We start from the raw sequence: 26,892 nt of genomic DNA, 5'->3' as shown, positions 1-26,892 counted from the left end.
ACGGGTTCAGTTCAGTTCAGTCTTAGCCGCCCCAAAGAGAATCCCGGAGAATGAACCGGATCCATTACATGACAACAACAACAACGCCAACTACTGCTAGATACTACTTACTACTTACTACTAGTACACCAAGTCAAGTAGATCCTCCGATGGTCTGTGAGTGGGCGGCTTCTCAATACTTTGGATCATTTTGAAAAACAGGCATGCTATATATAGCCGGCTGGACAGGAACCAGGGAACGGGGCGAACGGGGGATGGTGAGGTTTCTGATGACAGGCAATCGATGCTGGCGCAGGATTGGGCTGGTTTCAGGTGGACAGGATGCAGCGTGGACCAATAGACACTCGATTGATAACGCATGGGGCTGTTAGCTTATGCGGATAGAACATGAGTAAAAAGAAAAGAAAGAGTAGGGTAGAGGAAAAGACCTGTCAGAATCACACTCCCTCGGCCTATTTCTCGCTCTTACTCACTCTCTTTTTCTCCATATCTCCAATTAATTTCTCTTCTCCTCGCACCGCCACTTCTCGTAGTCTCATCTTGGCAGAGATTTCCCCCATGCATAATAATAATTCAATCCTCAACTGCTCAGGTCCAAACTCAAAATCTCAACCAGCACAGGATACTAACAGTCCCTCTCCCCTCCCATCAGCCCATCCTAATCTCCCCGTAAGTAGATCTCCTGTATTGCTTCCCACGTCGCACTGTGTGCTTCCCTCCTTATCAATTTTGGAATTCGTCATCCTCACACGATAACTTGTTTTTGCTAGACGCAAGGGGGCTCCACTGGGTGCCTTATCAAGCCTGGCGGTTAACCATCTAACCACTTTGTAACTAGCCATACCCAACTAATCAAGAGAGACTAACCAACTTCATAACTAGTATTTCAACTCTCTATCTCCCCACCCAATCAACACAACACGATTGACTCTTTGTTCAGTGCGGGAAAGAAAACCCTCCCTTCCACCTTTTTTTAAACTCCGCGTCTTCGTATTCCCTGATAAAGCCGAAATTGAGTGGCTGGCTCTGCCCTTTCCCTTTTTCTTTTCTTTGACTGCAGGAAGTTCAGGAACACACTTTCTTTCCTCTTCCCCCCCTGAATTGCAGATTTCGTTGCACAAGGAACGATACTGTGCAACACACCCTCACTGTAGATGTAATGTATTGTCGATCTATTTACTGTCGCCCGATTGAAAATTATGGAGTTAGTAGAGCGGGGTAATATCTGTATCTCAGACGGATGGCATTAGATTCCACTTTCTGGTCGAGACTCTTGGTTGTGACTGTGTACTGTGGACCGTTAGATATGTAATTCAACTATAACAACTTAGGTTATCGACGCAGGTTCATCTATCTGCGACGCTCTGAACACGTATTGATCTTTGGGTTGACGGTGGGGAGTGTCGGATGCTAGTATCTATTAAATTGGACCACTATATATATAACACTGAATTAAAATCTTCAACGCTGACAACCGGTTGCAATCCGTACGAAGCTTCCCATCCTGAATCTTCTATCCCAGCCCTTGTTGCAGGGTTGCTACACACATGTTGTGTTAGCTAGTAGGTAAGTGCTTACTGGTCGTCAGGGGCGCACGACGTGATACATTTCATCTGATTGTACTAATATATTTGACCCATCGCGAAGATGATTCGGTGGTGTGAGATGTTACTCTTACGAGGAGTATGCTTCAATCCTTCTGATAAGTGCATTAAGTAGTCATTATCCTAACATACATTTGCAGGCAACTAATTACTCATTTCTCATGAACACAGACCATTCCGTCATGACAATTTACACCCTCATCCCGAGTTTAAAAAAGGATTGAGGCTGTTTACCAGGCAACCGTCGAGCTCAGCCCATCCAATTCGCGCTGGTAGTTCCGGTGCTGCGCAATCTGGTAGAAGAACATGCCCACGAAATCCTTGGCGCCCTTCGCGATCTGCACGCTCTCCTTGAAGCTCTCCGGCTTCTGCACACCACCGGCCGTGACCACGCCATACCACTCCACGGGCTGTGGCTTGGAGCTGGTGGCCACTTGCACGTCCAGCACACTACCCAGCGCCTCTTTGATTAGCTCGGCCGCTTCACCTGTACCAGCCAGTGGCTTCAGGTGGCCAAATGTCTCGGCGATCCAGTACCGCATCTGCCCGTTCTTCCGGAGCGTCTCCACATGCGGGCCCCCGGGAATGAACGTGGCATCAAACATGGTCGATCGCTGTCCATCGTACTGGTGGTCGGCGATGATGCCCTGCGATGTCTCCTTCGATTCTCCGTCCGCATAGATGGGCGACCGCTTGGTGCCGATAACAAACGGCAGAGCACCCGCCACCTTCACAGCGGTCTGAATGCCCTTGAAGGCCACCGGGTCGTATCCGTCGCCAATTATGATGGCAATGCGCCGACTGGCGATAGTCGGAGACTTGGGGGGAAATTCGGTCTGGGAAACATGGATCGTCTTCCGACCGTGGTTGGCCATGAGGGCCTTTTGGGGAATCGGGGCGCCCACGACTTCCGCCACCTGCTGCGCCAGCGTCAGGTCGATCTCCGCCAGGCGCTTGCCGGCCAGGCGCTCGTAGACGATAGGGTCATCACAGTGGTCCAGCTCGAAACCAAAAGCCTTGACAATGTGCAGCTTTTCGTGCTCCGACATGGAGTTGTAAAAGAGTTGGGCCTGGGAATGATGTTCGCGGAACTTGGGGCTCAACGCGCGCCTCTTGCGGCCTTGTACCGGCTCGGGGTATGACTCGAAGCCGCCACCTTGGGGAGCAGGCTCGTCCGGCTTTGCCGCCTCGAAGCGGTTGGGCCAGTAGTTGACGGTACCCTTAGTGATGCGGTGTTTCATGGCACCGTCGCGGTTGTGGTTCAGCACGGGGCAGACGGGGCGGTTGATGGGCAACTCCTCCCAATTGATGCCGAGACGGCTAATCTGGGTGTCGAAATAGGAGAAGTTACGGCCCTGAAGAAGAGGGTCATCGGAGAAGTCGATACCGGGAACAATGTGTGATGTACAGAATGCAACCTGCTCTGTCTGTGGGAAGAATTCATCCACGTTGCGGTTAAGTTCCAACACACCAATGGTGCGGGGAGGAACCAGATCCTCTGGCCAGATCTTGGTCGCATCAAGAATGTCGAACTCAAAGTCATCCTGTTTCTCTTCAGGGATGGTCTGGATAGACAGGTCCCATTTCGGATATGCGCCGTTGTCAATGGCCTCCATCAGATCCTTGCGGTGGAAATCCGGGTCTTGGCCCGCCAGCTTCAGAGCTTCATCCCAGACGAATGAATGCACGCCTAGGTGAGGCGTCCAAATAAACTTGACAAAGTGGCGCTTGCCCTCCTTATTGATAAGTGAAAAAGTGTTGACACCAAACCCTTGCATCATCCGATAGGACCGGGGAATGGCGCGGTCCGACATGGCCCACATGAACATGTGAGTGGCTTCTGGGTGCAAATAGCAAAAGTCCCAGAAGTTGTTGTGCGCGGTCTGTGCTTGAGGGACCTCATTATGGGGCTCAGGCTTCACAGCGTGGACTGCGCCAATTAGTCAAGTCAGGGGTAAGAGAATGGATTGGGATGGACGTACCGAAATCAGTGAACTTGATAGCGTCCTGGATGAAGAAGACCGGGATGTTGTTTCCAACCAGGTCCCAATTACCCTCGTCTGTGTAAAATTTGGTTGCGAATCCACGAACATCACGCACCGTGTCGGCGCTTCCCTTGCTGCCCTGCACGGTGGAAAAGCGGACGAAGACCGGTGTATTCCGCGATGTGTCGGTTAGGACCTTGGCATAGGTCACGTCCTCACAGCTTTCGAGTAGCTTAAAGTTTCCGAAAGCGCCGGTTCCACGGGCATGGACGACACGCTCGGGAATCCGCTCGTGGTCGAATCGGTGAATCTAGGATACGATCAGCCACTGCATACCTCTCCACGATAATCAACGTAGGCATGTGGGAGTACCTTCTCGCGCGCAATCTGATCCTCTAGCAACGATGGACCTGTGCGACGGTCGTCGACTGACCGCAGCCAATTGTCGGTATTGCTAATGGGCACGCCGTGGTCGGTGGTCTGACGCTGCTCAGTGGTAACATCGACCATGTCGCGTTCCAAGTCGACCGTCTTCTTGTTCTTAGATGAAGCCGTCTTAACGGCTTCGTGAGCTTTCTCAAGCCCTTCGGCAATGACCGTGGCCATGGTGATACTGTGGGGTTGCTGTGAATAAAGCCAGTGGTAGGGAATTCGATAAAAGCTGGTGGATGACAACCAAACAATTCCAGCGACCGGGGGGGCGAGCGTACATTATGTATAAACGATATGTGATCATCGGAGCGCTTCCCAGTTCTGCGAGCCAGTCAAACATCCTCTGTAATGGGGGTGGTCGGATTGGCTGTCTGGCACGTAACCATGACGTTGCGACCGAGACGTCACCGTGACCACTTTCTTCCCCAGATCCATCCGGTGCTTAGAATGCTTAGCAATCTGCAGGCTTCTTATCCACAATATTCAGGGTCTGGACATTGAGCTAAAATCAGACTGTCTTCCCACGAATGGGTGGTACTTGGAGGCGCTCTTTGCAGCGTTCACTGGCGGTGGTAGGTGGTGATGTTATGATGTTATTCCCAGTCGGTCCTCATCGGCAAAGGCGGTCCGATAAGCGATAAGGATTGTGATGCATTTGCCATCCAGCATGCACCGCATCATCTTGCGGTTTCCAGGATTGCTGAGCCCTTAAGCCTGAAACCTGAGACAGTGGAGCATCTTTTCTAAGCGTGCATCAATTTGCACTACGGCCATGTGTTGTACCAGTACCTCCAACCAGTGTCTCCGATCATTACCTTGAGGCTTGGCCTCCCGGGAGCATCCATCGTTAGTAACCTCGTATTGATTAGTTCAGTCCAGTCTGACTGTCTACTAGACTAGCGGCTGCACACGCGAAATTGCCGATTACTTGTACCCCGCGTAGCATCCGGTTTATGTTCATCCAGACGTGTCAGAGCTAGTACCTATCCAAGCTTTGCCGTCGTGCTGCTCGTCCCCAATCGAATCAATTCGTCGACCACCTCTTCAACCAAGTTAACACGCCCAGACCATGCGGCAGAGGATCAAGCAACTCGACCTAGACGGTCGCGAGGGCCACGATGCCATTTTTGAGGCCTCCTACCTGGATGATATTCCGACCGCTTTGGAGGAATGGGGAGCGTCTCGCATCCTACTAGTCGTGAGCACGACCCTCGACACCAAAACATCCATGATCAAAGACTTGGAGGCCCGTCTATCCGATTGTGTGCTACAAAAGAGAACGGGAGTGGGAAGTCACTCCCCGTACCGGGACATCATGGATATTGCCCATACCATTCAGTCACAGGGCATTCAGGCTGTCATCTCCATCGGGTCCGGTTCCTACTCTGACGCATGCAAGATCGCCGTCATGCTCAGTGCGACTCTCCCAGCCGGCTTCGGCACTGACGATATGGAAGCCCTGGTTGATCAGGTTTACGGTCTGGCTGGCCCCGAGGGGATCAACGCACCCACCACCAAGCTCATCTGCGTGCCGACCAGTCTCAGCGCCGGGGAGTGGAACCACTATGCCAGCGGCACCAATGCTCAGGGCAAGAAACAGCACTTTGTGCATCCCGAGGGATCCCCGAGCTTGATCCTGATGGACCCGCGGATCGCCAGTACCATGCCCTCACACTTGTGGCTGGCGTCGGGTGTGCGGGCTGTGGATCATTTCGTGGAGACACTGTGCAATCCTGAGTGCCACGAGGAAGCCACGGAGCACATCAAAAAGGCGCTGCCAATCCTGATCCAGGGTCTCAAGGATTATCACACCGGTCAGGAAAAGCGTGATGAAGAGGAATTGCTCAAAGGCATTTCGGAATGTCAGCGCGGCTCACGAGACGCTCTCCTGCCCTTCATTCAATGGAAGATTCATATGGGTCCAAGCCATGCAATCGGCCATCAACTTGTGAGTCCGCTCTTCGATGGCGCATCTACATCGACTGTACTGCGATAAAGGCTACTGACCACCGAACTTCTGCACAACAGGGAAGTGTCGCTGGTGTGCAGCATGGTAAGTGATGCAGAAACCACTTCAAGCTGCGGAAAGTAGAAAGCCACTAATCGTTCTACGTATGTTCAGGAGTCACGGTAACTAAATCCGAGAAAGCCACCAATTGTGGACAGGCAGCCGACTAACCTTTCACGTTTTGTGTAGAGTTGCATCATCTTACCCGCGACGTTGCGATACACCAAGCCTCAAACCGCGGCTGCCCAGGAGATTATCCTCGACATCTTCAACTCGGTGTTGGGGTTCCAGGAGACTGAAGCCGCTGACGCCATGTTACGATTTGTGCAACTCCTGGGGATGCCATCCCGGCTGTCCGAGGTCAACGTGACCAGTGACGAGCAGTTGCACAAGATTGCCGATATGACTTTGACCGACGTCTTGGCAGAAAAAGGGAACCTGCCGGACAGAGCTGGTGTGCTGCAGATCCTCGAAATGGCTCGGTAAACAAGTATTATGCGGCGGGTCGACCGAGGCGCCTTGAATTCCCACTTCGTCGTACTATGCTTCTAGGAGTATGTTCCACCACGAAGAAGTGGCAGACTGCCCTAGAAGTGTAAGCTGTTATTTTGATCCCTTTTCGTGCTTCTGGTTTGTTCAAGAGTCCAATATCTGTGGGATGGGTTGTGGACGCGCGTCCAGAAAGCACGCGGGAAGGAATGGAAACAGCAGCGCATCCGAGACTCCACTGACGTCATGGGTCACTGCACCTAGGTTAGTTAGCAGGTAGCAGTTAGACTAGTTAGACAGTATATCTTCGCGATGCCATCTGGCATCTCCGGTCATGGATGCACATAATTGCGAGTTGCTGCCCATCTGAACGTGACAGCCCCTGAGGTATGTAGTCAGACTGACTCACGTAGAGATTGATTACTGAGCCATAAGCTCCACCAACAGATACTTTTCAGATTCTGCGTACGGCATATACACCATCACCTGTTAAAAACATCTAGCAGACCGCAGTGAACATGCCTTTGGGAAATCAGGATTCCGGAGTGACTGGCGCGGCCAAATTCGTCACATCGACCCTCGGCAACGCGGTCGGCGGCGTCTCTCGCACTGTTGGCGGGGTGACAGGCGCCGCGGGGCGAGGTATCGGCGATACCATCACCGGCGCCACGGGGAGCGCAGGGAAGCCTGTTGGCGATGCACTGGGGAGTGTGGGCAGCGGCGTGGAAGATGGAGCCCGGAAGGTTGCCAAGGGAATTGAAGATGCTGGACAGTGGAAGTGAGAGAGAGGAGGGGTTGGGGGAAGAGTGGACGATGGGAATAAGAGTAAACAATGATGATAATGTCGATCAGTAGGCGGTGTGCTAGTCTTCCTGCAGTTTCATGATTCTTACTGTTGCTCGCGATTGGTGAACAATTATCTATAGAAGCAAGCAGAATAGCCCTCAAACCTATTAGGGTGCTTTTGAGTAATGCAATTGATGATTATCTAGTACGTCTGCAGGAACAGCACATTAATCTAAAAGTTTCAAGCATTGCTTCCACTGCCTGTTGTACTTGCATAATTTTGCGGCAGAATATTCTATAAAGGTAAGCGGTCAGTTGAAAGCATGCCCCGAACATGCAGCTGCTAGTTGTAGAGAACAACTATTGATGTTGGTGAATATTAGTTAGTTATTTCATTATTTGCTTTAGCTACGGGGAACATTCTATCCCTAGTCAACAGCTTCTGATGGTGATGCTTACTACTAGTGATCTCCGTCAGCTTACTTACCAACTAGTACAGCCTTATCCTCCCTTTATCCCTATGCGGCTGTGACAACTCCTACCGAGAGTATATATTTAGATGACTATACTACTCTTCAAATGCAACTACAGATTACCACATCAACCCTGCTGCCCTGAGCGCAAGGCACAGCCAATTTCCATGGAGATACATTGCATTAGTGTGCTTAGTATGACTACTAGTAGTATTATAATCTACGCAGCCTTCTCTCTCACAGCAGCAATCAAAAACCATTGCCCTGAGAAAGTTGATCGTTCGGATCCGAGCAGGCTAAGCGGAAACAATACTAGTACTGGATAAATGTTGCATTAATATTATGACGGCGGATACTCCGCGCAAGAGAATACTGAAAGAGGCAAGATGGTCCATTCCGGATTGATAAGCAGCCACTCTGCCCCGTCGTCCAGAGGGGCAATGCATTTTACAGTAGCACTGGATGGATGCTGGATAGTACCTCGTGTTGGTTACTTGCTAATACTACTAAGCAAACCGTCAGCAGCAAAATCGACGTCGACCCAGCCTTGCGGATCCAGGGTACAAGGAAACCGCCACTGGAGCCAACCCTTTTTTATTTTTATTTTTATTTTTTTTCCCTTTGACCTGGTTGACTCCGGCACCCCGACTCCGAGAACAGAACGGATAGCGGAAGATGGAAGGAAAAACCTTAAAAATCCGAGCCAAATTGAGCAGAAGGCGAGAGAAAAGCCGAAGAAGCCCCCTTCAGCTTAACTAAGCCGACCGGGGGGAGGACTGAGTCAGCGCCCGTACTAACCAGATGGAGGCTTGTGAGTGGCTCAATGGGGATTAGTGGACGGGTTGCCTCAGTGCGGCATCCACGAATTGGGGCTCGTCGCCGGTCAGTCCCGGCTCAGGCTTGAGCTCGCCTCCTCACTCTACTGACTAGTAGTTAATTGGTAGTAGTAGTAGTATTACTCTCACTGCCTCCTCCTTCCCTTCCAGCCCCGGGTCTTTCTGCCAGCCATCCTGTCTCTTTTGACTCCCTCCACCTCCCTCCGCATTCCACCTCCTGGCATCTTACTGTTGCTGACACTCGACTGCCCCTCGATACCTCCCGCGTCGCTCACCCACTCCCGATACGCGCGTCAAGCCCCGTCTGCCCTTGATCTACCCTGCCAGCTCCGCTACACTTGGTTTTCTGCTACTCTCGCCGAACCCTCCGATCGTTGCGATCTCGCGAACGACCTTTTCCCCCCCCGCCTGTCCTCCCCGCCGTTCGTCAGGTTCGAAGAAGCGACCGGGTCTGGAGCAGACTATCGTGACGAATTTCTGCTCCCTGTCTCACATCCGCTATCCTTCGTCATCCGGTCAATTAACTGCGCGGCTGCGATTGCTGCTCCCCGAAGGCCTGCGTGGCCGCCTCACGCAGGGCCCCTCCGTCTTAACCGATCCGATGATTGCCGCCCGCCGCTGAACATAGTTCGGGAATTCACCCATTGTAAATGGATCCCATACAAGGGAAAGGGGACGAGGAACTGAGTCGGGCCTCCGACGAGGTTCCTCCGATTCCCGACCAGGAAGCCAAATCCACCAAGCGCGCACGATGGGCGACGAAACGCATGACCGCCGCCAGCGGTCTTCGGAAGAGAGTCTCCATCCTGGAACGGGGCAACCGTCGTAATACGCAGAACAACATAACTGATGCAGCAACCGCAGGGTCAGAAAGCAATGAAACAGAAACCGCTTCATCGCGGAAAGTCTACTTTAACCTTCCCATCCCGGACAGCGAGCGGGACGAGGAAGGCAATCTGAAGAACGTTTATCCCCGCAACAAGATTCGCACTTCTATCTACACGCCATTGACGTTCATCCCGAAGAACTTGTGGTTGCAGTTCCACAACATCGCCAATCTTTACTTCTTATTCGTCATCATTCTGCAGTGTTTCTCCATCTTTGGAGATGCCGACCCGGGCTTGAGTGCTGTACCCCTGATCATTATCGTTGTGGTCACTTCGATCAAGGATGCTATCGAGGACTGGAGGCGAACGGTATCCGATAACGAACTCAACAACTCCCCGGTTTACCGTCTGACCGATTGGCACAATGTCAATGTCACCCTTGACAATGTGTCCGCCTGGCGAAAGTTCAAAAAGGCCTGTACTCGGGCCACCGTATTCACCTACCGTGCCATGAAGAAGCTCGTGCGCCGCAAGTCCGCCGACAAAGACGTGGCTGGAGATGTTGAGATGGCGGATGCCCGGCCATCCGTGGAACCTACCTCTCCGATTGAGTTGAGGGCCGTGTCCCTCGATGCCCGTGCTTCTGGAGATTGGCCGGATCATGCAGATCCTTCCGGCAGAAATGCGGCCTTGGGCCGCGTCAAGGGCGACATCCTCAACCCGACCAAGACTGCTTCCGGGCAGGCTCGCTTTAAGCGTCAGCATTGGAAGGATGTCAACGTCGGTGACTTTGTGCGGCTGTACAACGGTGACCAGATTCCCGCGGACATGGTGATTCTCTCAACCTCTGACCCGGACGGTGCCTGCTATGTGGAAACCAAAAACCTGGACGGGGAGACCAATTTGAAGGTTCGCCATGCCCTTAACTGTGGTCGCGCAGTACGGAATGCTCGCGACTGTGAAAGAGCGGAATTCGTTATAGAAAGCCCTCCCCCGCATGCGAATCTCTATTCGTTCAGCGGTGCCATTTACTATAACCAACTGGACGATCCCGAGGCGCCGCCCCAGGAACGGGTAGAGCCCATCACCATAAACAATATTCTCCTCCGTGGCTGCAGCCTTCAGAACACAGAGTGGGCGTTGGGTGTGGCCTTGTTCACCGGTTCGGAATCAAAGATCATGCTGAATCAGGGTATCACTCCGACCAAGCGACCACAAATGGCACGTAACATGAACTGGAACGTTATTTACAACTTTGCGATCCTCTTTATCATGTGCTTGATATCCGGTTTCATCAACGGTTTTGCCTGGGGACTGGATGACGCGTCCCTAACTTTCTTCGAATACGGCTCTTATGGTGGATCCCCCGCGGTGGAGGGTGTCGTTGCCTTCTGGGTGGGTGTGGTTCTCTTTCAGAACTTGGTTCCCATTGCCTTGTACATCTCACTGGAAATCGTGCGCTGGATCCAAGCGCTCTTCATATTCTTCGACCAGCACATGTATTACGAGCGGCTTCAGATGTCTTGCGTCCCAAAGGCCTGGAACATCTCAGATGACATCGGGCAGATCGAGTATATCTTCTCGGACAAAACAGGTACTTTGACGCAAAACGTTATGGAGTTCAAGAAATGTACGGTCAACGGCGTCGCATACGGTGAGGCCTATACTGAGGCCCAGTTGGGCATGCAGAGACGCCAGGGTTTGTTGAATGTGGAGGAGGAAGCTGCCAAGGCTCGCCAACGTATTAGCGACGGTCGCGTGGAAATGCTGCAGCGACTGCGTCAACTGCACGACAACCCATATCTCAAGGACGAAAATCTGACCTTTGTCTCGCCTCAGTACGCAGCGGACCTAGGGGGTGCGTCCGGTGATGCCCAGAAGCAGGCTGTCGAGACTTTCATGGCCGCGCTGGCTTTGTGCCACACTGTGGTTACGGAACGGATTCCGGGTGACCCCCCGCAAATTGAGTTCAAAGCCCAGTCTCCCGATGAGGCTGCCTTGGTGGCTACTGCTCGAGACTGTGGGTTCACAGCGATGGGTCGCTCGGGAGATAGGCTCCTTGTTAACATCATGGGTGAAGAACGCAGTTATAGGATCCTGAACATCTTGGAGTTCAACTCGACGCGTAAGAGAATGAGTGTTATCGTTCAAATGCCGGACGGAACCATCCGTCTGTTGTGTAAGGGTGCTGACACGGTCATTTACTCTCGCTTGGCTCCTGGTCAACAACGGCAGTTGAGGGATGTCACCTCACAGCACCTTGAGACCTTCGCTCAAGAAGGTCTCCGTGTGCTCTGCGTGGCAGAACGTATTCTCGACGAGGAATTCTACCGCGAGTGGAGTCTTAAGCACGACGTGGCAGCAGCAGCCATTGTGGATCGCGAAGAGAAACTGGATGAGGTCGCAGGTATCATTGAACAGGATCTGATGCTTCTGGGTGGCACGGCAATCGAAGATCGGCTGCAGGATGGTGTGCCCGATACCATCTCTTTGTTGGCTGACGCCGGTATCAAGCTCTGGGTCTTGACAGGTGATAAGATCGAAACGGCCATCAATATCGGTTATTCCTGCAACCTTCTGAACAACGACATGGATATCATGGTATTGAGTGCTCCGGATTCTGATATGGCTGCCAAGGAGCTGGACAGCAAACTCGAACAGTTCGGAATTACTGGCTCGGACGAGGAATTAGCCGCGGCACGCCAGGACCACTCGCCACCCCCATCGACCCATGCCCTTGTCCTCGATGGGGACTGTCTTCGTTTGATGTTGGACGATGCCCTGAGGCAGAAATTCCTGTTGCTTTGCCGGCGCTGCAAGTCCGTCCTTTGTTGCCGTGTCAGTCCCGCCCAAAAAGCGGCGGTTGTTGATATGGTCAAGACTGGTTTGAACATCATGGCTTTGTCGATTGGAGATGGCGCCAACGATGTCGCCATGATCCAAAAAGCGGATGTCGGTGTAGGTATTGCAGGAGAGGAAGGTCGTCAGGCAGTCATGTGTGCCGATTACGCCATCGGTCAGTTCCGATTCCTACAGCGTCTCATTCTCGTTCATGGACGATGGTCGTATCGGCGGCTGGGCGAGACGACGGCCAATTTCTTCTACAAGGTAAGCAACCCTCTAGGTTCCCGCTGGAGCGAACGGCGGGTCCTAGCTTGGCTCAAGAGCTCTGACGCTAATTTTGCCCTAGAACTTGGTGTGGACGTTCGCGCTATTCTGGTATTCGATTTATGATAACTTCGATGGCTCCTACCTCTTCGAATACACGTATATTACCCTGGTGAACGTTGCCTTCACCTCCCTACCCGTCATTTTCATGGGAATATTCGATCAGGATGTCGACGATAGGGTGTCTCTGGCCGTACCGCAGCTCTACATGCGTGGTATTGAGCGTAAGGAGTGGACGCAGTTGAAGTTCTGGTGAGTCCGCCTGCTATGTCCCAAGTCTGCGGTATTGAAGTTCAAGCTAACGGTTGATCAGGATCTACATGTTCGACGGCTTCTACCAATCCATTATCTGTTTCTTCATGCCGTACAGGCTGTACTCGGTGGCCAATTTCCAAACAGAAAACGGACTCAGCATCGACGATCGGTATCGCGTGGGTGTACTAGTCGCCACCTGTGCTGTGGTTGCTAGCAACACTTACGTGATGATGAACATGTACCGATGGGATTGGCTCTCCAGCTTGATTAACGCGATCAGTTCACTGTTGATCTTCTTCTGGACTGGTGTCTACTCATCCTTTGAGTCATCGTCGACTTTCTATGGCGCCGCTCACCAGGTTTATGGCGCGCTGTCATTCTGGGTGGTCCTCCTTCTGACCGTAGTGATGTGTCTTATCCCACGATTCGTCATCAAGTGCATTCAGAAAGTTTACTTCCCTCTGGATGTCGACATCGTTCGAGAACAAGTCATCCTGGGCCAATTCGATTATTTGAAGAAGTACGAAGCCTACGTGCCACCCGGTGTCACCAAGCTGGCAGCTTCATCGGACAGCGAAGCCTCGACCATTCCCTCGGATGGAGGCCAAACTCCTCAGACCCATGTCACACGCGACTACCCCGTGCCTAATGGCATTGACCGCACGGCGGACTCGACACCTGTCGCACCGTTAGTCGATGCCCAAGGCGCGCCAACCAACCTGGGCAGCCAGGTGACCAGCGCCAACGCCAGCAGCGTGGCCTTTGGACTCCAGCGCCGCGAGTCTTCCGAGAGCACCAGTCGAGACCAATCAGCTTTCTCGAGCCAACTCCTAGCCGTTGATTCCACCAGCATGGAACCTCAAATGCCTCACAGTCCACTCAAAAGCCGAAGCGACCCCTCGACATACCCTGTATAGATAGAGTCCGAGGCCCCCTCCCCTGCTTCTTCTCTTCACCCCCGAAAACTGTCGATATACATACACACCACTCCCGACTTGTTGCGATTTGACCAAAAGCTATTCAGCAACTTTCTCATTATCTACTTTCGATCTTTGATGCCGTCTGTGGAAGTTATCTGTCACCTTTGTGTGATTCTTTCTTACTTCCTTTTCTTTTTTTGATTTACCCTGGAGTTGGTCGGTTTTCCTTCGAATTTCTTCATTCTATTGGTATTCCCCAACTTCACGGTGCATTTTTATTTTCAGTTTTTCCTTATCTTGTTTCCACGTCCCGCCCTGCCGATTATAACACCTACCTACCTACCCCTTCGAGCTCAGCCAAATCTGGCTTGCCTATTCGGCATCCGTGCTGGCGTGCTTCGTCTTTGTTCAACCACATAATGTCTGAATTCCTTTACGATCGTGAACAGCTTATTTCCTTTCCCTTGTTTATACCGACCTCGGATATATACACACAACGCAGTGTTGTAATATAGACAGCCATCTATTAGTGAATTACATGACTTTCCAGCATAAGATTAGCCCCCTCTGTAGTCAACCCAGTGGTCAAAGAAACTGTAATTCAAGCTCTTGAATATGGCCCCAATATATCATGCCTAATATAGTATCCACATACACAAAAAACCCCCAAACACACATCTAAACCTCCCCTCCATCTTTCATTTTTTCCTCACTCCCCCCTTTCCCATCCCCATCCAGACCTCCCAATTTCGCCGCCACATCCTTTGTAAACCTCGCATCTACTCCCTCGGCGAAACACGCCGCAATCACAGACAGCCCACCAAACGCAATACTCGCCAAAAACACCGTGCGAAACGACTGCGAATACGCCGTCTTCACCGCCTCTGTCACCTTCCCCAGAATACTCGCCGTCATGCCGGGGACAGCATCATACGCGGCCGTCGTCCCCGCTGACACCGCCTCAAGCAGATCCGTCAGCGACGATGAAGGTAAACCAGCATTCAACGCGGCGGCAGACACATCGCGCGGCAAGTCCACCGCGATGCGGTTGTCCAGGATGGCGACGTAGATGGCGGTGGCGATGGTGCCGGCGACTTGCTTGGCGGAGCCGAGGAAGCCGCTTGCGAGGCCGATATCTTGGGGTGAGCAGTACAATGGGCACATGATTATAGTTATCAATTCGAGGTAGCCGACCCAGAAGCCACCGATGGCGGTGAACTATTCGATCTATCTTAGTAACATTGCGATGGGGTGGGGGGGGGGGGGGAAGGATTGGGGATAAGCGTACTGCGATGCCGTATGCCTGGCGGTATTGGTTAATGGATGCCAGGGCGCCCGAGAATGCGGTGATCATTAGAGTGGTTATGATCAGTTGGTATTTGGTGTATCCCACGGGTTTCATTAGGATGCCGGCGGCGACTTCGCCGATGATGACGCCGGCGCCGGTGGAGATCTGTGATTGGGATGTGGTTAGAAGGGAGGGGTGGTCTGGCGGTGATAGGGGAGGGTCACTCACTGAAAGCCAACCGGTTTTGATGGTATCGGTGGTGTAGAGGTCGGTGATGGCGGTTGGCCAGAGGAGACTGTAATGATTCGTCATTAGATTGACATCAAGGAGGCTGGGGTTATAAGCATACCTCATGGAGAAGTAGACCATGTTTCCTACTAGGGCCGAGCACACCGCACCGGCATATCCACGGTTTCGGAGTAAGGACATGGGAAGAAGGGGCTGCTGCAAGGGAACGAAGATTTCTGTTGATTGGGAAGGGAGTGAGTCAGTTTACTAAGTAGTCTCCCGTGCATGGCTGGCTCACGTACCATATAGAGCAAAAGCAAGCAAGCAGACGAATCCGATGACCAGAACAGCAACGACATGGGCTGAGTGCCATGCATACGATGTGCCACCCCATGCTGATGAAATTGCGTTAGCACCCTATGAGAACCGAGTCAGAGCTGTCCGGGAAGCTTACAGAGACCAAGCAGGACCAGAATCAGTCCACCGGCGTACAGGAGAAAGCCAATGTAGTCGAATTTCTTGAGACCATCGATGCGACTTTCATTTCCACGCTTGGCATCCCAGCCAGGAGGGAAGTAGAACAAAACCAGCAGAATGATAGATAGACCACAGGTGATGATGTTCAGGTAGTAGGTCCAGCGCCAGGAGCGGGCGGTGTTGGCGATGAACAGATCTGCAATCAGAGAACCGAACGCAGAGAATGGCAGCGTTGTGATGAAGATGCCGGCGTTGACAACCGGACGAGCACGGTTGGGGACCAGCTCAGCGATCACGAAGCTGAAAGTTAATTGCACTGCAGCAGCCAGACCGCAGAGGACACTGCCTCCGATGACGGTGGGAACGGTTTTGGCTGTTGCGCAGACTATGGCACCGATGAGGCCGAGGAGTTGCCCTCCAATCAGGATGTATCGGCGACCAAATAGGTCTCCTAAGCGGCCAACTAGGAGGAGGCCAACCTATATTGTGCTTAGCAAGTCTGTATTCTTGGAAGGAGCATATTTTAGCAAAAGAAGGATGCTCATACTCCGGAGATCAGTGTGAAAACGGTCGAGATCAAGCTGTAGCTGGGGTCCGGCCCTGCAAGTAAAAGACAGTCAGTCAGCAACTATTGGCTGATAGTTCCGGGTAGTCCATCTTTAGAGGGGAGATCAACTTACCCAGGTCAGCATTGATAGCGCTCAAGCTGTTTACCTAATTGATAGTCAGCGACAGGCTTGCTGCAGTAATGAATGGAGGGACTGACTGGTAAGACATAGCCCAGGTAGAGACTGATGGCCATCAAACACACGGCAATGAGAGAGCCGACAAAGTTCTTACTGCAGTAGTATCCGGCCGGCAGTTCATCTAAGTCGACAGGGGTGGCCGTTAGCTCACCGACATTTTTTTGGTCCATTATCCTGCCTTAGAAAAATCACTGGCGGAAGCGGATTTGCGAAAAAGAATGAGGAAAGGAAGGAGACAGGGGGGTAGAATTAAAAGAAAAGCCGGTTAAAACGTGGGAAGAGAAATTGCGGATAAAGCAGCAGACGCCGGCGCAGAATTGAAGCCATGACGAATCGGAATGGAAACGGTTGGCCTGGACCCAGTCCAGGACATCAAACCATCTGTGAAGAAGGCCGATTTGAGAGGGGTGAAATTAGGGCACTTTGTGATCCCTGCCTAGTGCCGTCGTGGTGTCCGACGGTGTCACGACACCATATTAGTTGGACAACTAGCATTTTCGTCACGGGAGCGGGTGGAGCACGTAAATTGTTCTTTACCATATGGCCAGGACCAGTCTTGCTCAATCGTCTCCAGAGGATTAATGTCCATGGATTGTGGTCTCTCCTCACTCAGCCAACCGAAACCTCGAGACGGGTCGCTCGGCGAAATCCCATCCCAGCATCCTGAATCCTGCATCCTGCACCTCGTACTAATAATGTATCTTAAGACATAACGTTTCGAAATGCCCCCGCAAATGTAGACTCTCTGGAATCTGACCCGGACTGCGACTTCCCTCGCCCTTCTTTCGTTCTCGCCAGGCCACATAGACACCCTTCCATGGAAGTCGTATGGAAGGAGGTGTCGTCGACCGACCCTCCAGTCGACCTGAAGGCATCTCGAGTATCGTCAATTATTGCCTGCAACACCGTTCTTCTCGCGATTGCGACCGTTGGGCTCTCAGTCCGTCTGTTCGTCCGACTTCGCTACCTCTCAGGGATAAACTTGGATGATGTTTTATGTGTGGCCAGCTGGGTACGCTTCCTGGCCCTGTTAGAATTTGCTCATGCTCTCCCAGTCACTGACACTTGATTGCTCAAGATCTTCACATTCGTCCTGTGCTTTGTGTGTATCTGGAGTAAGCCGCCATGAATCAAAATCATACACCAATGAATAGAGTTGACAAGTTTTCCTCCGACAGTGACCCGATATGGCTACGGAAAACACATTGCGACGATACATAGCTCGGAGAAGCTGGAGATGTTTCTAAAGGTTGAAAATACACTGAAGAAACGAGACTGTTAATGTGCTGATTGAATTCTCATTGAATTACAGCTTGACTTTGTCAGCATGATTGCGTATCTTCTCGCCCTCGGCACCGTCAAGATCTCATTCTGCCTCCTTTATCTGCAGATCTTCCCTGGAAAAGCGTTTCGAATTGCTTGCTGGAGCCTCATGGGCCTCCTTGTCGCTGAAACAATCGAGGAAACATTTGTCGTGATCTTCCAATGCTCACCGATTCACAAGGCATGGGATGCTAGCGACAACGTCAAAGGCCAATGTCTATCTCTGACGGCCTTTTACTACATCTCCTTCGGGATCCGCTTGGCTACTGATCTAGCGCTCTTCGCTCTCCCTCTTCCGAAACTGATGCAATTGAATATGACATTAGGCAAGCGAGCCGGGCTGGTGATGATGTTTGGATTGGGTGTGCTGTATGCTGGTTCCCCTTAGCTGGAAACCACCTGGGGGTTACGAATAACCGCGATTTTTAGGGTCTCCGTGACGAGTATTATTCGAGCGACGTACATAAGCAATTTTTCTGAGGACCACACCTGTGTGTTGCCCCTCCCTTTGGACCCTTGCGTGTGCTGCGGCTAATGATACATGAACAGGGACACTCGTCAATACTCTCAATTGGTCTAGTGTCGAAGTGGCTGTGGCTATCTTCATCGCCTGCATCCCTTCTTTCAAATCGCTTGTTAGCTTCCGATTTCCTGCTTTACAACGGCTACTCGGGCTTTCCACCAAGGGCGACTCGACCGGTCGGTCGAAGATGTATGGGACATCGACGCGTCGGACCAATAATGGGCGATCCATTATTGGACACCCGAGTATCAAGCTGACTACTATGACGGGGCAGAGCCGGGCCGATGTTGAAGCTAGTCGCAATGGCTCAGAGGAGCGGATTATCGGGGCCCATGAAGGCATCCAAGTCACCACGGATGTGAGTGTAAATGAAACTGATTGATACGTGGTATAGTTCAATTATTTCTCCACAGATTTTTTTATATTATCTATAATGTCTATAAATTTGTGATCTCTAACTATCGGGTTCGTCCTTACCTGCAATGGACGGAACAATGTTGTGTGTGCGGACCAATTACTAAGTTAGCACACGCACTCATCGATCAATGTAACTAGCTCCAATGGCACCATGCGTGACCGCGACCAAGGGTTAAAGTCGAGAAGCTATTGATCTTAGCGCTGAGGTCGCCTTTAGGGCATGTGAGGTGGGCCCATTCGGAAAGGTTTCCCCGAGAAGGGAAAAACCATCAACCATGCGAGTCGAACCCGCGGACGACTTCCGGGGAAGGTGACGCTTGACGGAAAATATAATGTAATCCCTGGTGGGAGAGCAAAGAGATATTTGATTCATACGAAGGGCTGGGTGCCAGTCAGCTCTATAAAATCGGATTAAGATATCATTCAAGTAGGGTTTCCTCGAACCCTCTCATTGATAAGTTTGAAGCTCGTGAATCGACGGGTTGTCTTTCCACTGATCCGCGGGACAAGCAATTTCAAGCTTAATATCGAATTGGCCCACTTAGCGTGGTGCTTTTAGCTTCCACGACCTCCGAGTCCAATAGAAACGCCCAGGATCAAGCCTCTTTTACTTGCTGAGGCAACGTGCATGCTGTCGGTTTTCTACCGGTGTCGCATATGCGTTGGCCAGAGTGACTAGTCGGCTAGCCCAAGCACCACTGAGACTACGAAAAGGCTTCCCTAGACCTGCTGTGTCTTGGTAAAGCGCCCCAGGGCGCTGTTTGCCCCTGTAGGTGTTGCATGGACATCGGTGATAATCAGCTCGAGAATGAGGGAGTGTTTTACCTGATTGCTAGAATTCTGTCTTCCGCCAGCCAGCCCTTCCCCAACAATGATCAGAAAGGATAAGGATTTAATCGAATCCTTCGCTTCCCTCAACTATATCCAAGCCAACTATGATGGCCTTAGAGCGGGCTTGTCTCGGCCGATCATAAATCCCCGAGAAATCGCAGGAGCCAGCCGTGGGATGCCAAGCCACGAGGGCAGGGGAAGCGAAGTTGATCAAAGCTATTTAGTAACTGACACAAGCCTCTTGGCTCGTAGTCCATCTATCAAACCATTCTCTATCAAATGCTGGAGCTGTATATTTAAATCGCCCGCCTTCTCTTCGGCTTTCCCTTTTCCGGTAGTACCTGGTAAGACCTCATGTTCCCGGTATCAGATGTCATCTGTGCTTATCCTTATTCCGCACGCCAGAGAAAATTATCGACCCACCAAACCCGCAATTTCTTTGTTCACTCAAGGGATCATTTATGCTGGACGTGTCGCTTCTGTAAGCTAGTTTACAACCAATCAGAAACCCCATGTTTGCATCCGAGGGCCGTAGTGCAGTCGACGACATCGTAAGCGAAAAGATCCCTGCTAACGCGACCCGTCTCATTCTAACGCCACCAATGACCTACCGTTTAGCGTGGCGGATTCTGGCCGACATGCGGTATCGTGGCGCCACGAGTCCGTTGGTTGTCCCCACCATGGTGGATTGATGCCAGTCCGCGGTTTCCCATAGGCATAATAGAGGTAAGCTAAGAAGCAATTAACCCATTGGCCTGGACAGCAGTCCGATGTGTACAGCGTTCTGCACTGGGCCGGGGTAATCTGGGTAAATTGGGAGCCATCATGGCACCCCTTGGAATCAGACCAGACGGCCTTGTCCTTGATCCATGAAGCCGCGTGCTGTCTCCCTAATGAGTCCTCATCACACAATTTAGACCCCAGTTTACTCCCCTCGTTAGACTCACCATGCAGCAGCAGTCACAACCCTCTCAAGGACACCATGCTATCGTGTTCGGCTGTTCAGGCATCAACGGATGGGCCCTAGTCAACCAGCTACTTACCAACTACCCAGCCTCAGGTACTTTCAGCAGGGTAACAGCGGTTGCGAACCGTGCATTCATAGCCGGGGACGCCCAGTGGCCAACAGATGATCGTCTCCAGATTGTCTCCGGCGTGGACCTCCTGGCAGGCGATGATGCAGCGCTGAAGAAGACCCTGGCGGAGAAGATCTCATCTGTTGATACGATCAGCCACGTGTACTATGCAGGTATGTAGGCGCCTTCCTGATTGCATGCATATATATTATGTTAGTGCGTCTAACCGCGTGGGTTTCAATATCTGTGCAGCATATCGTGCCAGCGATGTCCCCGCCGAAGAATGTCGACTGAATAAGGAGATGCTTCGAGCTGCTGTACAGACGTTGGAGACTCTCTCTCCAAAATTGTCTTTTGTTACTCTTATTACTGGAACAAAGGTATGTCACCTGCATATCCACATCATAAACACATGCTCTTTCACGTGTAAGAAGCTAACAACAGCCATCACATCCAACAGGCATACGGCGTCTACCTCCTCGACAAATTCCCCTTCCGAAACCAAATCCCCCTAAAAGAAGACCTCCCCCGCGTGCCAGCCGAATACGCCAAAGACCTCTTCTACTATCACGAAGTCGACCTTTTGCAGGAACTCTGCATCGGGAAGACCTGGTCATGGTGTGAAGTCCGTCCGGACGTGATAGTACGTCGCAACCCCCTTCCACCACATCCCCTGCGCCCCCCCAACACACTAACCGAAAACCCATGAAAAGGTCGGCCTCGCCCCCTTCGGCAATGCAAACTGCATGGCTCAAACAATGGGCATCTACCTCTCCCTCTATCGCGCCCTTGAAGGCCCCAACGCCCGCGTTCCCTTCCCCGGCAACAGCACAACCTGGACGCTCCAATCTACCGACTCCAATCAAGACATAATCGCGCGATTCTGCATCCATGCGTCCCTCCAACCGCGCGAAAAGGTCCATACCCGAGCATTCAATATCGCGGACAGCGCACGCCCCGTCGCATGGTCCGAGCGATGGCCAATCCTGGCGTCGTATTTCGGGTTGGAAGGTGTGGGGCCTGAGGAGGGTTCCTTGCACCCGACGGAGTACATGGATCGGAACTGGGAGAAACTGAGACAATTGTGTAGTGAGAGGGAAGGGGTGAAAGAGGAGGTGATTTATCGTAGTATGCATAATACGGGTGCCAGAATGGGAAGTCTGAGATTGATGGATTTCGATCGCCCGTTTGATTTAGGGAGGGCGAGGGAGATTGGATTTGATGAGGAGATGGATACGAGGACGTCGTGGTTTGGGGCGTTTGAGAGGGTGAAAGGGATGGGGATTATGTTGTAGATTAGACGATATCCTTTCCATTCTGGTCTGGTAGAGGTACTAGTTACCGGCATTATATTAATGTAAAGGGACTATAGGTAATGATAATTATGATGGTGGCATCATTGATTAGGTCCCAGGCTATCATACAGAAGCTTGAATGTAATAATCCATGATGAATCTACCAGCCAATCATGAATCGATTGATTGTTGAAGTGTATGGTTCAAGTCCAGTCAAGCTTTCAATGGTGTCAGATGTCTAGTATACAGTCTTCCTTCCGATAACAACTGCGGTCTTTTCTTCAGTATATACTAAATACCTCACAGCACTCACTCACTGCTATTGAAAACGAATAATTCCGTCTCCAACACCACAGCATGATGCCCATATAAATACCCCCAGCAGGCAAGCCTGAATCTATGTAAGAGACTCATGACAATCTGTAGAAATTTTCTGTCTTACTCAGTAGTAGCATAGTGCCAGCATGTCGTGGAGAGAGAGATATGAATTGTAAGAACTTGAACTTCTTGGATACCCCATGATCTCCCTCATTCTCGTTCTAGTACTACTGTTATTGGAACTACTAGTCTATAGAATCCAGTAACTCCTCTAACGTAGTCTAGATTAGATAGCGAATGCAGGGATTTGAGCCCACTTTAGTACTCAGTATCATGTCTCTTCAGTGCCAGTCATGGTTATTACGACTACAGAACGCCGGACGCAAGGCAGTCATGAAGGAATAGAGAGGGGGGCCTACAGCTAGCGATGGAGACAAATAGTAAAAATTAGAACCAGGGTGAGAAATTTGACATAAGACGGACTGAAACAGCTACATCGGCTTCACAGCTCCCCGCTTGTCAACCGTAACCCACATATCGCGCCAGAATCCCACGCCTCCCTTGATCACAAAATGCGCGGAAGGTTTGCCGGCAATAGAGTGAAGCTTGAAATTGCGGAATAGCTGTATCGAATTAGAAAACGAAAGAATATAAAAGATTGTGAGGGATGGGATGGGGAGGTACAAACCTGCAAAGGACCCTTGAACAGCTCCATCATCGCAATATCCTTGCCCAAACATACTCGCGTCCCGTAACCAAAAGTAAACATATACTTGTTCATGAGCTTGGCGCGCTCTGCGTCCAGCCAACGCTCTGGGTTGAACACATTTGCATCAGCGCCAAACACCTCTTGATCGCGGTGGACGATCCATGGGTTAGACGAGATCTCCGTGCCCGCGGGCGCGAATTGGCCATAGAGATCGATACCCGGCTCAGAGACATATCGAGGAAAGAGGTTTGGCGCGGAAGGGTTCAGGCGCAAGGTCTCGCGGACACACGCGGCGTAGTAGGGCAAGTGCTCCACAATCTCCTGGTACTGGGCCATTGGACTGATGAGGCCCTTTCGGGCAGCATCATCGATCTCGGCCATCATGCGCTCGTACACCTCCGTGTGGGTCATGAGGTTATATACCAGCGCTTGGAAGACAGTTCCGGTGGTGTCGGCGCCAGCAAGAAGGACTAAGAGGACCTCTGCCCGGATGTACTCCATGTCTAGGGGCTTGCCCTCTTCGGTGCGGGCCTCGAGGAAGGTCTGGAGGAGATCGATCCGGCCGATGTCCTTCTTTTCTTCGAGGTCGCGCAGACGCTGGTCAATGAGTCGGTCACGGAAGCGCATCAGGACTCCGATACCGGAGTCATCTTGGGGAGTCGCAACCAGGTATTTCTTCATGAAGGTCGTCTTCATCCAGCTGGTGAAGGGGTGGAGACGCGCCAGGAGACCGAATGCTGGCAGGCCGTCGTGGAAGCCTTGTACTAGACCGCCGACGTCTTGTCCTTGCTCGACGAAACCAAAGGGTGCACCGAAGCCGACCTCGCTGATGATGTCGTATGCCATGTAGCTTAGAGAGATGTCAGTGTGGCCTGCGGGATGAAGTGGAGGGTTCAAGAATGGCACGGCACTCACACTGCCCACCACGAGAAGTCGAAACCAGCGCCCGTGCAGGCGAATCTCTCGTCGATTTTCTGTAGCCAATGCTCGATGTGGGCGTCGAGGAGCGGCTCCATGCGCTTGACGTTGCTAAAGCTATACTGTGCAGGTATCAGTCGAGAGAGCTCTGAAGAGAAGTATAGGGTCGAGTTGAGCATACTGGGCCGGCAATGTGCTTCCGGAATGCCGCATGCGTCTTGTGAGAGCGCATGTTGAACAGAGACTCGGTCTCGCCGAAAGATCCGGTGATGTAGTGTCCCGTTTTGTCGGCATTGCGATGGTAGATGTCGGGGAGCTTCTTGGGGTCGCTGACAAGCAGGAGCGTGGGTGTGATACGGACTACGGGGCCTGGAAACGTTTAAGTCAGGCTTCATTCTTTCACAATTTGTTATCCAGGTAGTACGATAGTTTAGCGTACCATATTTTTTTGTGAGATCGTACACTGTCTGCAGTTCAGTCTCGCGCAGATTATGCCATGCAATCCAGAGTCGGGTGACCCCGCCCCAGAATGGACCAGGAAATTCCGCCAACGGATGGAAAAAGTGGTAATAAACGATCTGATACACGAATTGAAGGACCACATAGGTGACCAGACCCAGGATCACGTTGGTGGTCGTGACCTTGGAGAGGAGATCTTCACCCATGCCCATTATTGTTGTTGCTTTTGTAGTCGGCGAGTGGACAGATGGCAACAAAATTCACTGTGAAGCGACCCCAAGCTCTTAAAACATGATCATCGACAGCCGTTGGAGGGGAGCTTTGGACTTAGGCCCGCCCTAGGTCCAGCACCGACATCTGGCTCCTCTCTCCTACGTAAATGCGCCCAGACGACGAATCAGTTAGCCTCGTAGTGGTACCACTGAAGAAGCGGTGGTGCGCCATCTAAGCATGTACCTACCGGGACTCGATCCGAGGAGAACACCACTGAGGCTACTGCTTTGGGAGGGTAGACAATATGACCGGAGTGTCGATCCAACCAGACTGGAGCCATTGACAAGCGTCACTCGAAGAACCACCCCCAGTGCCGACAGACAATGACCGGTCCAGTCCGTCAGAGCAGCGACAATGTACCTTAGTGGTGCGGGGACAAAGTGAAGACTCATGAGCAGGGAGGAATGCGCGGCCGAGGGTTTAGGGCCTCCAACGACTCCTAGTGTCTCTGATGGAGTGGGCTTGCCGAGTCGCGATGAGCCATTATTGGCCGTGGTTAAGCTCTCGGAGGAGCAGTTGACACTTGTCAGGCTCGAAGTTTGTCATAGACTGCTACTGAAATGGTCATGTCCCGACATCAAGACCATGGAACCATTTCTAGTTTGATGAAAGGGACCATTCCTTTTGTGCCAGTCTGTAGAGTGCCGTTCTTGCCATATATACTTATCCCCCTAATCCATTCATTTTCTATCCTTCTATCAAACTATCGGGATACCGCCGGATCCCACAAACAAAGAAAAACCCAAAAATCTCGTTGCTCGACGTGTTCGACAAAGTACTTTGTGTTAACAGCAATTAATTGCCGTCCACTGGGGGAGGCGACGTGAGAGGCCAAACTTACCCACAGACATCCCCCTAGCAGGCCCTAACGGAGACTAACTCTGACGCCGGCCTTGAGCTGGGCCGCGATCGGCACTCCATCCATGGCTCCAGGAAAATAAAATGATTACACCCTTCACAAGTTGCCGAGGGGGGTGTCAAAAGAGGCCCAGAACTGCAGAAACAAGTATGGCAAGCAAAGGTTCCAGGATTCCCTGGAGAAATTGCTGGTTTAGTGTCGGCTTGCCCATTGGAGTCCTACGCAGTACTAATGGCGCACGTCGTTATGCCTAGAGTCGGTCTTTTAGCCACAAGACACTATTGATTGCTTCTGCAACCGTCGAAAGTTTTGTGATACTGAGAATTAGGAATACTCTCAGCTGAGGATGGCAACACTGCGCCTGTTGATATATCACTTTTGATACCAATGTCGCTATGGGTGGCGGGCGGACTTGTACACGGCCTGAAGGGGCCGCTTTGACAATTTGGATGGGAGGAGTAGCATGGTTCTCCTATCTACTTACGAACATATTTTCTATCCATCCATCTCACATGGAAGTCCAACGCAGATTTTCACCGTTGGATCGAGAGAAATTGGTGGTTGCGACTACTGGATCGGAAGCACGGCCGATAGCCCGAGGTCCGTCCCCCAAGCCACTCACTAAAACCATTCCCCGTCAATTTCATTCGCTCCTTGAACATCAGCATGAGTCGATGAACCAGCATGAGAAGGAACTCCTTTCACAAATCCAACACCTGGTTAGCTGGTGCATAAAATGGCTGCCTTGAAGAACCAAAAAGCATTAAGGGGTGGTTTCTAATCTTTTGGATCTATTGACCGAGCTACAGTGAGTATTCAGTAGTACAGGCTTCCGCGTGCCAGGGCGACCAATAAAGATCTGCCCTACGCTCCCCATAACGTCTCCCAAGCCACCAGAATTTGATCCTGCGCACATCGTCTTCGCAGGCATTCGCAGGCATTCGCAGGCATGACGCCCGACACCCGGCGTAGACCACCTTTTTGAGCAGAAGACTCGCCGTTCAAAATTGTCTGGACGGGTCCATCTTCAGTGGAGTGGGTCAGCATTTGCGCTCAGGGCGACTATCAGTCAAGGCCCTAATCCGGTTGGAGCAAAGCCGGCAGCGCTTCTCCTGCCTTTCAGACACCGGTCGTTTATGGTGCGAATAGTGCCGGAATTTATTTCCTTCCGTTTTATCCACTCCTCCCGTGTCTCGCAGACAGCCATTACCTTGTCACAGAGGTGCTTGTGGTGGCTTGACTTGGCTGGCTGCCGTACGTTCCGGGATTTTGTCGCAACCACTGTCTACTCCGTACTCCGTACATGAACACCGATTATCAATGATTAACGAGAACGTGGTGGCAACCTCTGCAACAAAAGTACAGAATA

At 51.7% G+C, this 26,892-nt stretch overlaps 9 protein-coding genes across 9 annotated transcripts; 6 read left to right on the top strand and 3 right to left on the bottom strand.

The window, feature by feature from the left end:
- Positions 1 to 1,715: 1,715 nt before the first annotated feature.
- On the bottom strand, positions 1,716 to 4,642 carry catA (catalase catA). Its single transcript, XM_025526551.1, has 3 exons — positions 3,962 to 4,642; positions 3,587 to 3,899; positions 1,716 to 3,534 (listed from the first exon to the last, which is right to left on the bottom strand). The coding sequence occupies exons 1-3, from the start codon at positions 4,193 to 4,195 to the stop codon at positions 1,835 to 1,837; spliced, it is 2,247 nt and encodes a 748-aa protein (XP_025389032.1). The 5' UTR covers positions 4,196 to 4,642; the 3' UTR covers positions 1,716 to 1,834.
- On the top strand, positions 4,619 to 6,776 carry BO83DRAFT_19159 (iron-containing alcohol dehydrogenase). The gene is made up of 5 exons (XM_025526552.1): positions 4,619 to 4,867; positions 4,917 to 5,969; positions 6,050 to 6,074; positions 6,144 to 6,151; positions 6,219 to 6,776. Exons 2-5 carry the CDS (start codon positions 5,091 to 5,093, stop codon positions 6,513 to 6,515), a joined length of 1,209 nt encoding a protein of 402 aa, XP_025389031.1. The 5' UTR covers positions 4,619 to 4,867; positions 4,917 to 5,090; the 3' UTR covers positions 6,516 to 6,776.
- A 260-nt stretch (positions 6,777 to 7,036) lies between these two features.
- On the top strand, positions 7,037 to 9,235 carry BO83DRAFT_426520 (uncharacterized protein; the record flags this gene model as incomplete). The annotated part of the gene is made up of 2 exons (XM_025535288.1): positions 7,037 to 7,296; positions 8,941 to 9,235. The coding sequence occupies 2 exons, from the start codon at positions 7,037 to 7,039 to the stop codon at positions 9,233 to 9,235; spliced, it is 555 nt and encodes a 184-aa protein (XP_025389030.1).
- A 28-nt stretch (positions 9,236 to 9,263) lies between these two features.
- On the top strand, positions 9,264 to 13,780 carry BO83DRAFT_311511 (phospholipid-translocating P-type ATPase domain-containing protein; the record flags this gene model as incomplete). The annotated part of the gene is made up of 3 exons (XM_025527474.1): positions 9,264 to 12,548; positions 12,631 to 12,860; positions 12,922 to 13,780. 3 exons carry the CDS (start codon positions 9,264 to 9,266, stop codon positions 13,778 to 13,780), a joined length of 4,374 nt encoding a protein of 1,457 aa, XP_025389029.1.
- Positions 13,781 to 14,448: 668 nt separating this feature from the next.
- Positions 14,449 to 16,762, bottom strand: BO83DRAFT_436943 (trichothecene efflux pump). The gene is made up of 9 exons (XM_025535989.1): positions 16,543 to 16,762; positions 16,457 to 16,490; positions 16,324 to 16,376; positions 15,754 to 16,255; positions 15,602 to 15,694; positions 15,421 to 15,535; positions 15,300 to 15,366; positions 15,072 to 15,236; positions 14,449 to 15,001 (listed from the first exon to the last, which is right to left on the bottom strand). Exons 1-9 carry the CDS (start codon positions 16,690 to 16,692, stop codon positions 14,462 to 14,464), a joined length of 1,719 nt encoding a protein of 572 aa, XP_025389028.1. The 5' UTR covers positions 16,693 to 16,762; the 3' UTR covers positions 14,449 to 14,461.
- A 313-nt stretch (positions 16,763 to 17,075) lies between these two features.
- On the top strand, positions 17,076 to 18,758 carry BO83DRAFT_336718 (uncharacterized protein). The gene is made up of 6 exons (XM_025528457.1): positions 17,076 to 17,534; positions 17,601 to 17,637; positions 17,701 to 17,771; positions 17,835 to 18,214; positions 18,275 to 18,336; positions 18,395 to 18,758. Exons 1-6 carry the CDS (start codon positions 17,340 to 17,342, stop codon positions 18,748 to 18,750), a joined length of 1,101 nt encoding a protein of 366 aa, XP_025389027.1. The 5' UTR covers positions 17,076 to 17,339; the 3' UTR covers positions 18,751 to 18,758.
- An 829-nt stretch (positions 18,759 to 19,587) lies between these two features.
- On the top strand, positions 19,588 to 20,192 carry BO83DRAFT_19096 (uncharacterized protein). Its single transcript, XM_025526546.1, has one exon. It carries the CDS (start codon positions 19,657 to 19,659, stop codon positions 20,104 to 20,106), a length of 450 nt encoding a protein of 149 aa, XP_025389026.1. The 5' UTR covers positions 19,588 to 19,656; the 3' UTR covers positions 20,107 to 20,192.
- Positions 20,193 to 20,202: 10 nt separating this feature from the next.
- Positions 20,203 to 22,094, top strand: BO83DRAFT_377952 (SDR family oxidoreductase). The gene is made up of 4 exons (XM_025531129.1): positions 20,203 to 20,865; positions 20,945 to 21,072; positions 21,153 to 21,335; positions 21,406 to 22,094. The coding sequence occupies exons 1-4, from the start codon at positions 20,565 to 20,567 to the stop codon at positions 21,985 to 21,987; spliced, it is 1,194 nt and encodes a 397-aa protein (XP_025389025.1). The 5' UTR covers positions 20,203 to 20,564; the 3' UTR covers positions 21,988 to 22,094.
- Positions 22,095 to 22,796: 702 nt separating this feature from the next.
- Positions 22,797 to 24,822, bottom strand: BO83DRAFT_416751 (cytochrome P450; the record flags this gene model as incomplete). Its single annotated transcript, XM_025534717.1, has 5 exons — positions 24,372 to 24,822; positions 24,114 to 24,301; positions 23,930 to 24,054; positions 22,994 to 23,864; positions 22,797 to 22,928 (listed from the first exon to the last, which is right to left on the bottom strand). The coding sequence occupies exons 1-5, from the start codon at positions 24,601 to 24,603 to the stop codon at positions 22,797 to 22,799; spliced, it is 1,548 nt and encodes a 515-aa protein (XP_025389024.1). The 5' UTR covers positions 24,604 to 24,822.
- Between the last annotated feature and the right edge of the window lie 2,070 nt (positions 24,823 to 26,892).

This window comes from Aspergillus eucalypticola (assembly GCF_003184535.1).
Source record: "Aspergillus eucalypticola CBS 122712 chromosome Unknown BO83scaffold_10, whole genome shotgun sequence".
Taxonomy (NCBI): Eukaryota; Fungi; Ascomycota; class Eurotiomycetes; order Eurotiales; family Aspergillaceae; genus Aspergillus; species Aspergillus eucalypticola.
Note: the sequence above shows the minus strand (reverse complement) of the source record. Positions and strands in the feature narration are given on the sequence as shown.